Raw genomic sequence first — 18,060 nt, forward strand, 5'->3', positions numbered from 1 at the left:
ATATATATATATATATATTCCATAACACTGGCATGTCACTTTTCACTGGCAGAGCTGACTCACATTTTTGCCAAAAACTCTGTAATAAAACTATTATTTTCCTTTTTCTTTAGTCCCTATTCATTTGTCTTTAGTCCCTTTTTTTTTTCTTTAGTCCCTGTTCATGGCGCCATTCTGCGGGGTGTTTACCCACCAACCCCATTGTTCCCCAGAGTTTTCTTGAGTGCGAGCAGCAGGAAATATTAGATAGAAGGATTTATATTGTGGAGATAAACAGATAGAAAGTAAAGGATAGCCTAGAGAGGACCTGGAACCTTTTCCAGTGGGCCCCGACTGTCTCTGCCCCAGGGTATTTATAGAGACGCCAAGAGGTGGAGCAAAAGACCTCCTTCCCCAGCACAGCCAAGTGCGACCATCTCAGACACTGCACGCCCGTAGTCCTAATCATTCTCTCTATGCGGACCTGCTGGGTAAAGCCAGAAATGGGCTCCCTGTAAGGAACACATGTAAGGCCTAGGGTGAACAACCCTGGTCAGGAATGATAAGCAATAGAATGATGTAAGTAAACCACAAATGGAGTAGTGATAAGCTATAAGCTATGTGTGGAAGTAGGGATAAGACTAGAAACCTAGCCAGGAAAGAATATAAAAGATGAAGCCTCAGACCCAACCAACAGAGCTCGTCAGGCCCTCGCGCGAGACGACTCTCCTCTGCCAGAGACGTGAGATCCTGTCCCCAGTGCAGACGTGGCTGACCTGAGGAAGGCTGACCCAAGATCCAGAGGAACAGACGTGGCGAGTCCGGACCTGTATACCCGGAGAGGTACTCCTGCTTCCATTTGGAAGACAGGATGAATATTGCTTGTAATCTTACTGTGTGAATAAATGAGTGTTATACCAAGTCTGAATCAAGAGTGATTATTCCTCCCCCGTAACTGGGGTATGTGCTCGCTACAGTTGGCGTAGTCGGCAGGATTTTGGGCTTAAAGCCTCCTTGACCACTGAGCACTGAGGAATGTAAAATAAGTAATACAAAAGAATTGGCTATTACTCTGGTGGAGTAACAAATTACAGGAAACCAAATAAACTAGCAAGTGACCTCAAAGCCGCTCTGAGAAATCAACTCCTCGAAGTCAACTCTGAGGACCTAAAGAAAATCTGAAGGTCCAAGGAGGAAGAACTGGTAGGAGAGAGAGTATCAGAAGCAGACGGGAAACACCACCCTCCCTAAGGGTGCGGAGTACCGAAAGAATACCGGACACCTTGATGCCAACCCAGACCCCTGGGGAAGAGCGGAAGGTGCTGGGAAAGAGATAAATGAGGCGCTGGCTGGCCAAAAGGATAGAAAGGATTGCGGATTTGAAATTTGAAAAATTGATAACTGATTCTTTGAATCAGTCTAAACGAATTAGTGACTGGGAGTGGTACCGTAGGAAAAAATTAATTAAATTTTTGTACGGCTTGGTATACCACTTACAATGAATAGATTAATTAAGAAATTTAAGAAGACTAACATCTCCCCAGTGACAGGTAGAGAATACCAAGATGAGGTTGAAGAACAGTGGGGAAAAGTAGCCTCCAAGGTTAAAAATAAGGCCGGCATGAAATCAGTAAATGTAACTAACACATTAACAAATCCGGATGTGGTAGAACAAGAATTAGAGGGATGTAGCAAGGCACAAACTACCGCACTGCTTATGAAAACGGTGCAGGATATTGATAAGGACAGATTAATGGGCAAAAGGCTAGCCTTAAACATAGTGAGGAAGGAACAGGAGCGTAGCGCTACTCCTGGATGGAATGGATGTAACACCGTACCATCATTTCCTGTCTCTACCCAAAGTAAGAGAACTCCTATTAGAAGTACTATATCAGCTCTGAACCCCTTCAGCACTGGAGGAGGTAGTAATCGTCCCAAATTTGAAATGGGAACGAAGTTTGAGGAAATCAGGCCATATACTCCTCAGGAGATCTCAGAATTACGGAAAGATTATGCCCAAAATGGACAGAAAGACGCAGAATATATGTGCCGACTGTGGGAAAAGGGAGCTGACACAGTCATGTTAACTGATCTAGAAATGAGAAAGATCAGAAACATAGTAGAGAACCCCTCAGTATCAGAAGCTCTAGAGCATGTAATTGAGACATCAAAAGGCGATACACATCCACTATTAGATTGGATTACTGCAGCTTGGAGATTTGCATTTCCAACATTAGACCTCACTCAATTTGAATCAGCAGCACAGTGGACAACATATGCACAAGCCATAAAACAATGTAGAAAATTAGGCATATTGTATTTCATATACAACCAGGTACCCACACCTCAAGCCGCACCTTTTACACCACAATTTAAAAAGATCATTATTAAAGGAGCTCCAGCACACCTTAAAATGAGCCTAGCTGGACCCTGCAGCCATGTCAAACCATCTCAGATGCCATGGAATTCTTTAAATCTTACAGGGAAATGGACATAGACAAGGTAGTATCATTCAATGTTAATAAGAAACAGGACAAGAAGAAATTTACACCGCGGTTTTCGAACATAAGACCATTTGGGAAAGCTAATCAAATGCCCATAAGACAGAATGCAAATAAACCATGGAACCCAATTAGAAGGTTGACAGGAAGGAAAAATATCCCATGGAGAGAGACACAGAGCAACCCATGGAGACAGACATGCCAACCAAAACCTTTTTTAGGCAATCGAAATTTCAAACCAAATTTCAGACCAAAATTTTTCAATCAGAACAATCACAGGCCCCCAAGAGCAGGACCCCCCAGACGCTACATACCAAGACGGACTTGATCAACCCGGCTGGTAGACCATTCGTAGCTATACCTATAATAACTAACAAAGGGCCGAGAATAGTAAAATGGCTAATAGATACAGGTTCTGAAATTAGTATAATAACGGAATTTACAGAACATTTTAAAACTGATAAAAGGATTATAATACAGGGAGTAGCAGCAGAAACAGAAGTACCAGTAATAAAATTAAGACTCAAATTATATAATAAGGAATATGAGATTGAAGCAGCTAGCTTCAATGCACCCTGTAATATCCTAGGCATTAAAGAAATAAGAAAATTATTCCCAGACTTTCTAAATAATAAGAGAATAGCTAAGGTCAGATGTAATCTAGCAGAAGTAAAAATACAACCTATTAAATTACCACACACACCCCCGACCTTCACGGCACAATACCCTATCAAAGGAGGTATTAAGGAAATAACAGAGACTATACAAACTTTGCTAAAAGAAGGCATTATAGAGAAATCTCAATCATTCAATTATAACAGCCCAGTATGGCCGGTGCTGAAACCTAATGGCAAATGGAGATTTACAGTTGACTTCAGGAGAATAAATGAAAAAACACCTAAACTTCCAGGACAACTTCCTGATGTGGAAGACATCTTTCTTAGAATTAAAAATTCAGCTCCACACTGACTGCTCTTCCAGAGGTCCTGAGTTCAATTCCCAGCAACCACATGGTGCCTCACAGCCATCTATAATGAGATCTGGTACCCTCTCCTGGCGTGCAGGCATATATGGAGGCAGAATGTTGTATTCATATAAATAAATAAATTTAAAAAAAAAAAAAAAATTCAGCTCCAAAGGCAATGGCAACTATAGACTTAAGTGATATGTTCTTTGGAATCCCATTACACCCAACATCTAGGGAACTTACTACATTTACATGGCAAGGACAGCAATATCAATTCTTGAGACTCCCTCAAGGGTATTTGAACAGTCCTATTATTGCACACAACACCTTAACAACTACATTAAAGAGCTTCGAGCCAGAATCAGACTGTAACATATACACCTATGTAGATGATATAATGATAGTAGGACAAGCCATTGACAAAGTACAAAGTACATTAGAGAAACTAATTCAACATTTAAGAAATGAAGGATGGACTATAAACCTAGAAAAAGTAAATAAAGCAGGAACAGAAGTAAAATTCTTAGGGGTACATTGGACTACAGAAGGACCAACAATACCCGAAACAATAATAGATAAATTAAAACAAATTAAGCGACCCCAGAATAAAACTGAGGTACAACATCTAATTGGCCTATTTGCATATTGGAGGCAACATATTCCATACTTACAGATCATATTACAGCCTTTATATAAAATAACAAAGAAAGCACAGGATTTTGAATGGGACCAAAACTGCGAAAATGCCGTTAAATTGGTACTGGAATATATAAACCAGTATAGCCACCTATATTATATACAGCCCGGTGACCACGTATTTGTGGACATCTTGTATATGCAGGGTTATGGTAATTGGAATATATTTTCAAAAAATAAAGACAGGGAAACGCCAATAGGCTTCTACTGCAAGAAATTCCCATGGTCAGAGAACAAATATTCGCTGTTCGAAAGAACCATATGGACAGCCTACGAGGCATTCAGGACAATCCACTCACTGCTCAAAGAGAACCATGTGACTCTCCGATCACATATACCCATTTTGGACTGGGTAAAGGCACCAGGAGAGGCGTGGGCTGGACTACCCATGGAAGGAAAGGTACTTCAATGGAAATGGTACCTTCAGGAGTTCCTTCGATCAACACCTCTGTCAGCAAAGGGGTCGGTACCAGCGGTATCGGAGTCGATACTTCAGTCCGACAGGCCCATGACTCCAGAGGGATACATTTTCCCAACCTCAACCCCTCCCCAGAAACAGGTACCAATGGGCCATTGGGGGACTAGAGAGTACGATCCCTCTCTGGTTAATGCCTGGTTCACCGATGGATCAGCAACCACGGTGAACAACAAAGTGAGATGGAGAGCAGCCGCTTATAGACCTGGGGATGGAATGGTCATTACAGACCAGGGCACTGATAAATCAGCCCAACATGCAGAAGTTATAGCTGCACTATTGGCGATAAGACAAACTATAAAGGACAATTATAAACAAATTTATTTATACACCGATTCATGGTGTGTGGCAAATGGCATAGCAGTATGGTCAGGTAAATGGAGAAATAATGGATGGAAAATTAATGGTAAAGACATATGGTCAAAGGCAGCATGGCAGGAATTGGATGCAGCAAGCAGACTAATCAAAATCATAGTATACCATGTAGATGCACATACCAAGAAACAGGATGAGACAAGTAAAAACAATGAAGTAGTAGACAAACTAGCTTCAGCGTTAAGTATAAAGTTAAAAGGTACATGGAAGGCAAACATTAATCCAGAAACAGGAAAAGGTAAAATACAGAGAGAATGGATACAGGTAAGACCATCAACTAAGGACATACCTATAAGTACAGAAGAGATACTGAAAATCCATGAGCAGTTAGGACATATAGGTACACATGCACTAAAAAGTTGGTTCGATAAAAGAAATCTTAAGATAACATGGCAGACAATAAGGAAAGCAATCAATAGTTGCAACAATTGCCCAAAGGCTATTACAAGATTAACACACAATTACCAAGGGATAATAGGACACCGAATGGATTTTAATAGAATCCTACAAATAGACTTCATAGGACCGTTAAACAGCTTCAAGGGAAAATATTGCTGCACCCTAGTAGACATAACAACAGGTCTCGGGATGGCCCGAGAAAGCACACACCCAGACCAAAACACAACAATACTTACAGTCTGGGGATGGTGTGCAGCATATGGAATACCTGATATAATACAATCAGACCAAGGAACTCATTTCACAGGAGCCAAAACACAAAGAATGGCTAGAAACTTAAACATTCAATGGGACTTCCATAGAGCCTATACACCGACAGCAGCTGGAGCAATAGAAAGATGGAACGGAATGATTAAAAAACAGCTAGAGATGCATAAGGGAATACCACTGTCATTAGCAATAAAAATAGCAACTTATGAATTGAATACCAGACCCAGAATAAATAGGAAGTCACCAATAGAAGAAGCTATACAAAAACAACACACAATAGATTATCCTACAGTTATAGATAGAGAAGTAATAAGGAATCCTAATTGCCTTTACAGGAACCGGAAGAATAACAAATTATCCCCAGCAGAAATAATAGCACCAGGAACAGGAAACAACGTGTGGATAACTCAAGGTAAAAAGGACTTGAAATTAGTCAGGCTGGAGGATATAGCATAAATGTGTGTCAGGGAGGTGATATTCATAAGGGCAACCCTCCTGACGATTTGGCTAATAGCTATTGCAGTATACATAGTACTGCCAATCTTAGAATTTGTTTTTCCCTTCTGTAACATCATTTACCAAAGAAGCTACTCATACAACATAGTCAACAATACCAATCCTGGATACGCTTCTGCAGCATCCAGAACAGCCAACTTCACGGTATGCTGGATACACTATCTGCACAGGAGGCAATAAGAATAGCAAAGGTGATGTGCACATTGAAGGCAAGCAAGCTATATGCTATTGGAGCCTTTGTGTGCTCATTTTTCTGTCTCAGGTTAGCAGATGTGATGGCAATAACAGCATACCAATGCCAGCCCTATTGGACAGTACACCCACAACAAACAGACCCACCACCACACCACATGTTATACAAGTGGGCACTAGGAAACAGAATACCGTTGCTACACCAACAATTTATGATCTAGAAGGCAAATTACCGCTATATTGGTCAGCAGAGAGAAGATTTACACATTACATAGGAAAAACACACAGTTTTTGGCAAAAATATGCAGCATGTTTAACATATGCCTGGTATAAGGGTTGCGATCAATATAGAATGGCACTTAGCATATACCATCCAAACAAAGAATATATGTTAGAATCAGGGGATGATGTTAACACCAACATACATGAGCAGAACCCGTTAAAATGCCATTACAATGAATTATGGACCAACATTACCAATCACGCAGCCATATACAACATGTATTGGACAAAGAATTCACATATCAGAACAAACACATTAAGGGTAAACTCACACTATAGGACCAATACAATGGGAATAGAGACAGAACCAGAATTTGACTGCGAACTAGGCATGAATAGCTCCTTTGTGAGACAATATTTCGCACCAGTAATAGCACAACAAATGGAGGAGATAGGTATGCTATATAATAAGACATCAGAAAGGTGGGAAGAACAAGTGTATAATTACAATGATGACTATTATGATGGTGATTACCCTGCTAGTACAACACCTAAAGTAACTACAACACCTATAAACCCATGCAACCCTATGAATTGGACAGTATGCAATGATGGTGAAATGGTAAAACCATGGCCAGTAGTATCTGGAATAATACCATTACCCAAACCCTGGGGAAATAGATGTCCCAATAACTTATGGAGATACATTCAAAAACATAAGCTAGATGTACCAGGACAAAATAATACTAACTGGTTATGCGTAGCAGACTATCCCAATTTACCATTCTATGGTAACTTCTCTGTATTATATAGCACAGATAACCCATCAGTAAAAGGAAAGGAATGGAAATGGGATGACTGGACAAAAATATTGCAATTAGGAGTAGAACATTGGAGATTCCCAATCATACTTACAGATATTATACAACAACCTTGGGCTTCAATGAGACACACAATGAAACCTAAATATGATTGCAACACAGACACCATAACACATATTTGCATACTTACAGTAAATTCCACATTACACAGGGAAAAACACTCTTTTGCATATGCATGTATAAATATGTCCGAAGCAAATACAAACATTAGACAAAACAACAATACAAAGACTATAGTGGACCTACATGTAGGACCTTTATTTACTGGAAGAACATCAAGGTCAGTACAAGATTTAATAGCAATCACAGATATAATAGGCCAGAAAATACCATGGCTAGGAATTTTTGTGGACAGTACTGCAAATATAACAGCTACTAAAACAGGTCCAGGCAATAATGAGATTTAATGACGACCAACAGTCATATCCAACATATTTTACGCAAGCAAGTAATTTGGGATTTTTTAACCTAACCTTAGCAAAATCACTAACACAAGGTACCACAAGCTTGAGAAACAAATTATCATGCTTTACCGAAACAAATAATACAGCGGTACGGACTAACTGTACCACAAATAAAGCAACCACAATAATAAATTTGAATATATATGGTAAAATTACCATAATAAACAAACATATGTCACTAGTAAAATTTGACAGCACACCAATATTAACCATAGGCATGATACATGAACCAAAACATAAAATACATAACATGCTAGGTGGCAGTAAGATATCAATTTGCTGGTTTCACGAATCTAAAGACTTACTGGACATGCCCATACCCTGGGAAGTCAGTGCCAATGTTACTACAGATGAAGTAGCAGCAAAAAATATTTTCATATTTAATAGGGCAATTGAACAAAAGGCATACAATTTCACAGGTATAAGGGAGGTAGAATATATCCCACCATATGTACAAATGACAAAGGCTATGAGAATCAATAAGGTTATGGATCCAGATGACCTAATGGTACATTATAAAAATGGGATAACTAGATCAGGGAGTTTTTGGCAAACTTTGGATTATGAAATGGATAGAGTAATTGAATTACAGCACCATAATCTCCCATATTATTTCTACATGTTAATGCCAAATCCACAATATAAAGAATGGAATAAGGCTGAATGGGTAGCACACAAACCTAGAGGATCAATGAAATCACATACACAATATTGGGATAAAATATATTATCTCCCGATATCAAGAAATAAGGATTTTCTCAGCGAACATTCCAACACACCATTAATTATATTTAGAGGAAATATGACCAGACCAAATAAAGAAAATATTGGATTATATACAGCTCATTTTCCAAAAGGATACCTAATACCACCAGAAGGAACCCCAACAGTAGTCAAGGCACCAGCTATTATACCAGACCTAAAAAGTCCAGCTAAATTAGTTTTATACCCTAGGATTAGAAAAATTGAAATTACAATAGATTTGACAGCACTGAAACCACCTATAGAATATTGTAGTGATGTGAATTTTAGATTTGATTTAGACTACTCATCACCAACAAGAGTAGGAAGAAAACCACTACAAGCAATGGCAGTAGCAGCCTTTATGGCAGGAGCAATTTTAGGTGGAATAATGGGTGGAGGAGTATCAGCAGCAATGATAGAACCAATAAAGGCAGAAATATACCACATACAAGAAGTAAATAAGAAAACAGCAGAAGCTTTAGCAGCTATATCAAATTCTATAGATGGCATGCATACACTAATACAAACTATGCAAGGCGAGATAAAAATGTCACAAGACCTTTATAAGGAACAATTCTCCTATCAAGCAAAACTTATTAATACTAACCATAACATGATGATGTGTCAAATGTATCGAACTCAAGTCAGTAATATGAATAATGAATTAAATAGTTTATTTAGCACAGGGTTAGGGAGAAGAACAAGAGAATATCAAAGTATACTAAACCCTGAATATGAAAGCTCATGCACAGATGGATTATGCAATATACATTTAGTACAGATCTTCTCACAAAATTCATTTTCAGCATATCATTCCAAGGCGATACCACAGCTATATACTGAAAGAACAGGAGTATCAGAATGGAACCACCAATACTTAGTACCCATAGACCATTACTTATGGACCAATATGAATGACACACCAGTGTACATACCATTAGAAGACTCCATATCATTAGGAGCAAATACATACGTTTATCCACATTTACCAGAAAGCACACTTGAAACTAGTCAATTGGCAGTAACTACTATCACACAGTCACTAGAAGATACGGGAGATTACACTTTCTTGATATGTGCTAAATATTTACCTACTTTAGTTAGCTGCATAAATCTTAATGAAACCACAATGAATGATGATATCACAACATTCAATATTACAGAATCAGGATGCTATATGGTTCACAACTGTAGCATCCTACAAATGAATTTCACTAATTATGATGGTAAAAACATAACCAAACAAAGAGTGACCACATTAACACTAGAAGAAAAACATTATTTTGATGGCTCACACTTATTTAATGACCCAACAGAATTAGAACATCACCAAACATTTGTAAAACAAGCAATGGAGTTACAGCACATTGCAGATTTCAATCAGAAACAACTGGAATCCATACATAACAAAATTAAAGAACAAGATGCAGCCATACATACATCACAAGCACAAACGCACAATCTAGTGAATCTGTTAAGAACAAATACATACATACATAAAGACTGGGCAAAACAGATGCAGAAATGCAGCTTTTGGGATTATTTAGGCAGACTAGTCAGATTAGATCTAATATGTACACCAATTTACACATGGTGGCACTGGATAAAGTTAGCAACCTTTTGGTTTTTAGTAATTTTAGGGATAAGTATTGCTTTATGTTTGTCTAAAAAAATCAAATGCTTGATAATAACTCCATGCTTAAGATGTCTTACAGGAATCAAGTAACAGGAAACCCACTTTGGAATCCGTCAGGCAGACGCTTCGATTTACTTAGTAAAAATGGAATGAGTAATTTACTATATACCACATACCAAAAATATATGGAACCATTGTCTGATATTTTCTATAGAATAGGTATATTATCTATGGCAGGAACGATACAGGGATGCAAATACTGCACCCATAAATATGCAATGTTCTACCTATCAGAACCAGGTGAGGTAGACAACCTCCCAATGCTCTTGATGCACTTAACGTTCCACTTGACAATAGAAGGAGGTATACATGATATGAGATTAATTGGAGATGGATACATGAGATATTATGGAACCATACAATCTAGTGTATATAAAGTGAATGGAATGTACAAAATACACAGAAATAACATGGATGCAGCCCTACATATAAGCGCAGCTTTAGCTGCAGCATATGTGGGCCGCGGTAATCACAGAATATATGAAACATATAGAACATGGCTAAAACATAATCCTGATGAAGCAATAATAAGCATTGATAAAGATTTCCTGAATGACCCACAGTGGGAAACAGGAGAACCAATGTATTTACAAAGCATATGTACTAGAATATTGTGTAGAGATTTTGTTATAGATGTGTTAAAAGAATTTGCAGCTTATAGCACTTGGTTGAAGTTATATAATGCATATATAGAGAAAAAACATAAAAATAAACCACCCAGAATGAGAAGGATAAGAATGCTAGGATTAACAAATTAGGATAACATATTGTAAATCTCCAGGCTGCGACCTCATGTGATGCCTTTTATGTTGAAGACATTTCAGGCATCAGGGGATGGAATGTAAGGAACACATGTAAGGCCTAGGGTGAACAACCCTGGTCAGGAATGATAAGCAATAGAATGATGTAAGTAAACCACAAATGGAGTAGTGATAAGCTATAAGCTATGTGTGGAAGTAGGGATAAGACTAGAAACCTAGCCAGGAAAGAATATAAAAGATGAAGCCTCAGACCCAACCAACAGAGCTCGTCAGGCCCTCGCGCGAGACGACTCTCCTCTGCCAGAGACGTGAGATCCTGTCCCCAGTGCAGACGTGGCTGACCTGAGGAAGGCTGACCCAAGATCCAGAGGAACAGACGTGGCGAGTCCGGACCTGTATACCCGGAGAGGTACTCCTGCTTCCATTTGGAAGACAGGATGAATATTGCTTGTAATCTTACTGTGTGAATAAATGAGTGTTATACCAAGTCTGAATCAAGAGTGATTATTCCTCCCCCGTAACTGGGGTATGTGCTCGCTACACTCCCACACCTATCCACCTCTTTCTACTGTGAAGCAAAACTTAGGAACTGTAAGGATGTGTTGAGTTGCCAAGTCCCATTACCATACACAAAGCCAAATAATTGTGAATGGACTGATCAGCCATCACTTGAAAACTTCAGAATTAATAGAAACCCTCATCCAAAGCAACTTTGCATTATAGTTATGTTTGTTTCTCCCTGGGAACTCAAAGCTGTGCTCTCTGGCTGACAAAGAGTAGCTATAGCCAAGCATTAGGTAATAAGGCTACATACATATCGATGTCATTCATAATTTAATTCTGGAAAATTCACACACCTCTGCTTGTAATTTATAATTAACTGACTGTATTATAATCCCTGAAAAAAGGCAAAGCCATTTGCTTGTTATCCCTTCATTCTTAATTAAGGCATATGATTACTTTTGACACATCATTTTGTGTTTCCCAACAGTGAAACAGATGAAATCACACTTTTTTGTGAGGTATGCAGATATGACTAGTCCCTGGAAAACTTTCTAAGTGCGGTTTGTAACTAGCATGTAGTTCTTTGGAAAGTTGCCCTCTAAGAATTCAATAACCTACCATATCCTCAAAGCTCTGCCTTTTTATGGGCATTAATTAAATGTTTATCCAATGCTGACAATCACTTTTTCTTCTTAACATTGCTAATGATTGCAGAATAGTGATGTTACAGATTCCATGATGGTTTACAGAGTATACATTAACACATTCAATCACAGCAGCTACAATCCCATTACTTGAGTAATTACATCTGAGAGAGGCAGAAACCCCTTCAGCTGCTAATAGTGGTGGCTTATTTCACATTTATGTTTGTCCCATAGGCATAAAAATCCCTCATATTTTTTACATTAGCAAGTTGGGAGGTATAAGGACACCCTTTGAGTGTCTCCACATAGCATTATCATTTCTCACAGTGTTCAAAAGGCCCTTTCCAAGGACTTCTTTCTAAACTGTTGAGAGCCCGGATTATTTTCAATCCAAGAATGTATAATAGGAGTTACATGGCACGGCCTTATCTAGCATTCCTAATAGTACAGCCCAAACTATTTAGCTAGGATTTGTTAGCTCGTTCCCCTGACAAGGCAACACAGCTTAACCTAAACAGCTCCAGCATTCAGTTCAGAGAAGTACTCAACACTCCCGGGTGTAACGTATGGCCAGACCGTTCTACAGCATGGAAGAGAATCTTAATGAAATTCATTTGTGGCTGCCAATCTGGAAGCCGCAGGCAGGAGCCTGTGAAGGCTCTTAAGTGAACTCTCAGACACATTCCCCCATGATACTGCTTGTATTTAGATAGCAGATGGACATATCACAAAACGTGCTCAGGATCTGAAAATGTGCCAAAAGGAACAAGCAAGTCCTGACTTCTGGTAGGAATGTGGATATGATCCAGGCTAGTGCTGTGCTGAGCAGAAGAGAGAGACATTAATGATTCATGGAACCAGTTGGCTTTCACCAGGGCTGGATAGGCAGCACCCTGGCTCATCTGAAGAGCTCTGCCTCCTGCCCCCAGCACTGCAGAAGCACTGTGACAAAAAGCACGGAGCCATGAGTGAACGATGAGACAGGAGGAGAATTGTGCTGTTACTTGGGCACGACCATGTTCTTCTTCCCTGAGGTGACAGACTGTTTCCTTGGACTCCATAAGCTCATCGCTTTAAGTTACATGCAGCGCCAGAAGACTGCACTGTGAATCCCCTTCAATAAATCTCCATGTCTGAACTTTCTAAATTCCATCCCAGAAACTCATCCTAAAATTATGAAAAAGGACTTTTCTTAAACACACACACACACACACACACACACACACACACACACACACCTCTGCAATAAATTGCTAACCAGGAAAATTATGTATTTTTTTCCTCCCCAAGTACCTTGTTAGCAGTGATAATACCAAGTAATGACTTCACTCACACACACTCACAGACACACATACACACATAGACTCACACACAGATACATGCACATTCACACATACATACAGACACCCAGAGACACAAACCCATTCACACATAGGTACACAGACACACACACTGACACATGTATACAGACACACAGAGAGACACAAACATATTTACACACAGAGACTCACACACAGATATACACACACACACACTCACACATATATATACAGAGACACAAACACATTCACACACACACACACACACACACACACACACACACACACACATGTCCAGTAGCTCCTTCCTGTCCACTCCTACTGAACACACACTCCCAAGTAAAACCACTGAAAGACCCTAACCCTTCAGGCTTACACTCCCAAGCCCCAGGAAATAAGGAACTAAAAAGAAAACTAGTTCCAAGGGCCACCTGACTCAGCCACTACTCAATTACCCCTGCCACAATGTAACAATGTAAAGAGATCTCTGTTAAGAGATGCGCTCAACTGTGACTGGGATAGTTGCAAGTGTTCCAGGAAGGACCACTGTGACCTTTGTGTAAACTCCACTCCCGCCCTGATACCCCCCTTGAGGTTTCAGGAAGAATGTGCATGTGGATGTGACTGTACCCACTCTGTGGGTATGAAATTGTATGGGAATTGTAATCTTATGGCTTTTGTGGGTTTTTCCTTTAAAAGTACCCATGTGATTGCAATAGATGCGACTCTTGCTCTTTGGAGCTGAGTTTGCCCGACTGTACAGTTGCTTCAATAAACCTCGTGCTGTTGCATCAACTGGACTGGAGTCTGGGTTCTTGGGGCGCCCACTTGAGACCCTGAACTTTGGGGTCTAACACCACCAGCCTAGAAGTTGAAATAACCACTACAAGAAGCTTCCCTGAACGAATTGAAGACCCATAGGATTTTTTTTTTCTTTACCTTCTTTCTCTTGTTTCTGTATCTTCTCATTTCTTAGGAATTTTCATTCCAGGCAGAGAACTCTGGTTTCCTAATTGCTCTAACTAGGTAGACATTAATAAAGAAACAAACAGCTTAATTATATATTTTCACACTCTCGTCATCACATCTCAGTTAGGTCCCTCTTTGCTTCCTTTTTCCTTAGTCGCTGTCCTTGGTGAAATACATATTTCCGTTGGTGTCACTAACATTGCTCACTGAGTCTAAACCGGTAGTCAGTAGGTGGAAACAAAAATACACTTGCCAGAACAGACCCCCAGCCTTTCAGAGAAAAGCCACCGAATGTGCTTCAGCTGTTGCCTCCTGTGGGCAGCCTTGTTCAATCCCTCTCTCCTGAAAGAATGAAGCTACTCTGGGGGTTGCTATGGCACTTCGTTTTTAACAGAAAGATATCACTTCAAACATTCCACCAGACTCCTAGGCCATCCCCTACATGAGGACAAGACCCACATTTACCATTATAAGATCGTATCTTCATGCAAAGTTTACCAGAGAAAAATGCACTTGTTTATGCATGAATGAAGTGGGGACAACCTAAAAAATTAGGAAGCCCCATATCCAATTTGACAACCTTGGCACCTGGTTGTCTTTTGAAGGAGCATAAGTAGAGCAGAGATCTAATTTAAACTGAAAGTTGGGGCAATGTACAATTAAAAAGAAGAAAAGAAAAAGGATATATAGTCTTTTTCCCGAAATATTGGAGTTTTGTAATCATTCAATTTGTATGTGTGGAGGCACCAGATAATTTGATTACTGTTGTAATTGAAAATCTGTGTCTGGAAACCCTGACCTCCAAAGGCTGCAGTTAGGAGAAGTAGGCAGAGTACAGAATCCAGCCAATAGATGAGATGAACTGGAGGAATCCAGACCATCCATCTTCATCCTGGATCTCATAACAGTGAGCTGCTGGGCATAGCAAGGATCTCCCGAAAGGAAGTGAGAAGCTAGCAGAATTCTCCAGAGAAGCTAGTCTCTTCTGTAGAAGTCCCTGCTCCATTTCAGCCTCTTTCTCCGACCCTCTGCATGTGAATACAAATAACCATTCCTGAACAACAGTGATTTCACAGCAGGCAAAAAGGGAGATGGTGCCTTCCCTGAGAGCTATAAAATATAATTCAATTAGATGACTATAGGATAATGGCAAAGGGCTGTTGTGAGAAGTCACATGATGGGACAAAATGGCTTCAACTGAAACAATCAGGAATGGACTTCAACACATGAAGCACCCAGACAACTCATTAGCTTCTTTCATCTGCCAACCTTGTCTTACTGCTGCTTTTGCTACTTGAGGATTGACTTCACCTTTATGTGAGAGGAAACTAAAGGGCTTTTTGCCTTTTGTTATCAAGAAGGAAGAGCACAGGGTTGGTGAGATAGCTCAGTGTCTCGGGGCACTTGTGCCGCCAAGGCTGATACCTAAGTCCAATCCCTGGGACCCACATGATAGGAGGAGAGAACTGACTCTTGCACGTTGTTCTCTGACCTCCTATGGCATGAGCACCCATGCACATACATGCATAAACACACACACACACACACACACACACACACACACACACACACACACACACACACACACAAAAGGAGAGAGAAACAAGCATAATTTTAAAATGTTTTAAAGTGTGTGTGTGTGTGTGTGTGAGAGAGAGAGAGAGAGAGAGAGAGAGAGAGACAGACAGAGACAGAGAGACAGAGAGAGGGAGAGAGAGAGTTTCTCCTTCATATATGTATGTGCACCAAGTGTATGCCTGGTGTCTGAGGAGGACAGATCTTTTCAACTCAATGAATTGAGTTGAATTCTCCAAGTAAAGAAATCCAGTGAATAGAGTTCAGGTCACCAGGTGGACACAATGCTGGGCAAAAAGTCCTGAAGAATATCTGAATCCCGGCAAAGTATAAACTTTGACCTACTAACACAATGTTAGCGAACAGGAAATAATCTAAAATAACTCTAGAAGAGATGGAAAGTGCAGTCAAGCTGGAACACATGGCTACTGAAAAAGGAAGTTTCAGGGCCTGGGGATGTAGCCCAATTAGTAGGGTTCTTGCCTAGCATGCATGAAACCATGGGTTTGATCCTCAGCATAAACTAGTCATGGTGATGCATATCTGTAAGCTCATTACTCAGGACATACAGTCAGGAGCATCAACAGTATAAGTTCATTGTCAGATACTCAAGGCCAGTCTGGCCTGTTTGAGGGCAGCCAGACATACATGAGGAAACTGTCAAAGAAGCAATAACAAAAAGAGAAGGAAGGAACTGACTTCCAAGTATATATCTAGAATCAGAGGCAACTGTATTCTAGCCATGAGAACAATGGTTTGTCCAGCATCTTGTAATGGCAACACACTGAGAATAAACACTAAGTGTGAAAGAAAATTTTTATGCTGATTTCAAATCCTGGGCATATGTTGGCTGGGAACAAAAATCCTGAGGAACAGACAGACACTTCAGAGGAAAAATCCCTTAGAAATGAAGTCACCACACTGCACCCACAGCCTGTTAAATTGTGTGGCCAAAAAGACAACTTCCCGACCCTCAGCTTTCTACCCAGCACCCAAAGAGGAACACTAGGAAATAGTCCTTACTCCATCACATCACCTGTGACACCACCTCTTTACTATAATACTGGCCAAACAGTCCAACTCTCTAAGCAACTAAAATATAAGGGGCCTCTTTTCTTTGACATCCCCCTGTAACTTGGGCTCCTCGGAATCTGGCACCCTCTTCTGGCCTCTACACACACACACACACACACACACACACACACACACACACACACACACACACACACACACAAAAGGCACAGGCACAAGCACACACACATGCACATACATGGGGCATTGCAAAAATAAATATAAACCACATGACAAAATGTCTGGTTTTTGTTCACAAATCAAGTATATATTCAATTCTTTGTATTTTTTACTATCTTTAGATAGAAGAAAGACAATAGAATATGAAAGTAAATCTTATTTGAAAAGATTTTTAAGAATCCTTACACATGTCATAATGTAAACCATCCATACAAAGATATTTTCAGTTGGAATATGAATAATACATGTAAACATGAATTATGTAGAAAAGCTATTGTATACAATATACATGTGTGGTCTGGGTATTTGTGTTCCTAATAAAGACTATGAAAGAGTATGATTCCCATATATCTAAGTGTCAGCAACATTGAAATATTTGGCAATAATTGTCAAAAGTTTTCTAGAATCAATCCTTGTCTATGTATTTTATATTCACTAAGTTAACTTTTATTCATTTAATTATAAACTTAAAAAAATATACCTATGGACCAAAAAGAGTTGTCTGTGTACTGAACAATCTGTCATTTCCCACAGATAACATTTCTCTAACTCTTCACTGGTGTCTAAGTGGAAGCCTTCTCTACAATCCTCTTCCCCCTGCTCACTCATCCATCCAGATGGCTGTTTTCTACACTGCTCTCTGGCACATGAAGAATTTCA

The 18,060-nt window shown here is 39.7% G+C and overlaps 1 protein-coding gene across 1 annotated transcript; it reads left to right on the forward strand.

Moving 5' to 3' along the window:
- The first annotated feature begins 495 nt into the window (after positions 1-495).
- LOC128098679 (uncharacterized) lies at positions 496-7,880 on the forward strand. The gene is made up of 2 exons (XM_052720000.1): positions 496-822; positions 5,998-7,880. Exon 2 carries the CDS (start codon positions 6,474-6,476, stop codon positions 7,878-7,880), a length of 1,407 nt encoding a protein of 468 aa, XP_052575960.1. The 5' UTR covers positions 496-822; positions 5,998-6,473.
- Positions 7,881-18,060: the final 10,180 nt, after the last annotated feature.

The sequence above is a fragment of the Peromyscus californicus genome, unplaced genomic scaffold, assembly GCF_007827085.1.
Source record: "Peromyscus californicus insignis strain IS unplaced genomic scaffold, ASM782708v3 Scaffold_6__1_contigs__length_162567912, whole genome shotgun sequence".
In the NCBI taxonomy this organism is placed as follows: Eukaryota; Metazoa; Chordata; class Mammalia; order Rodentia; family Cricetidae; genus Peromyscus; species Peromyscus californicus.

What these genes read in the sequence shown, in the direction of transcription:
- LOC128098679 (XM_052720000.1), top strand. Translation starts at nt 6,474, where the DNA reads ATGCCAGCCCTATTGGACAGTACACCCACAACAAACAGACCCACCACC.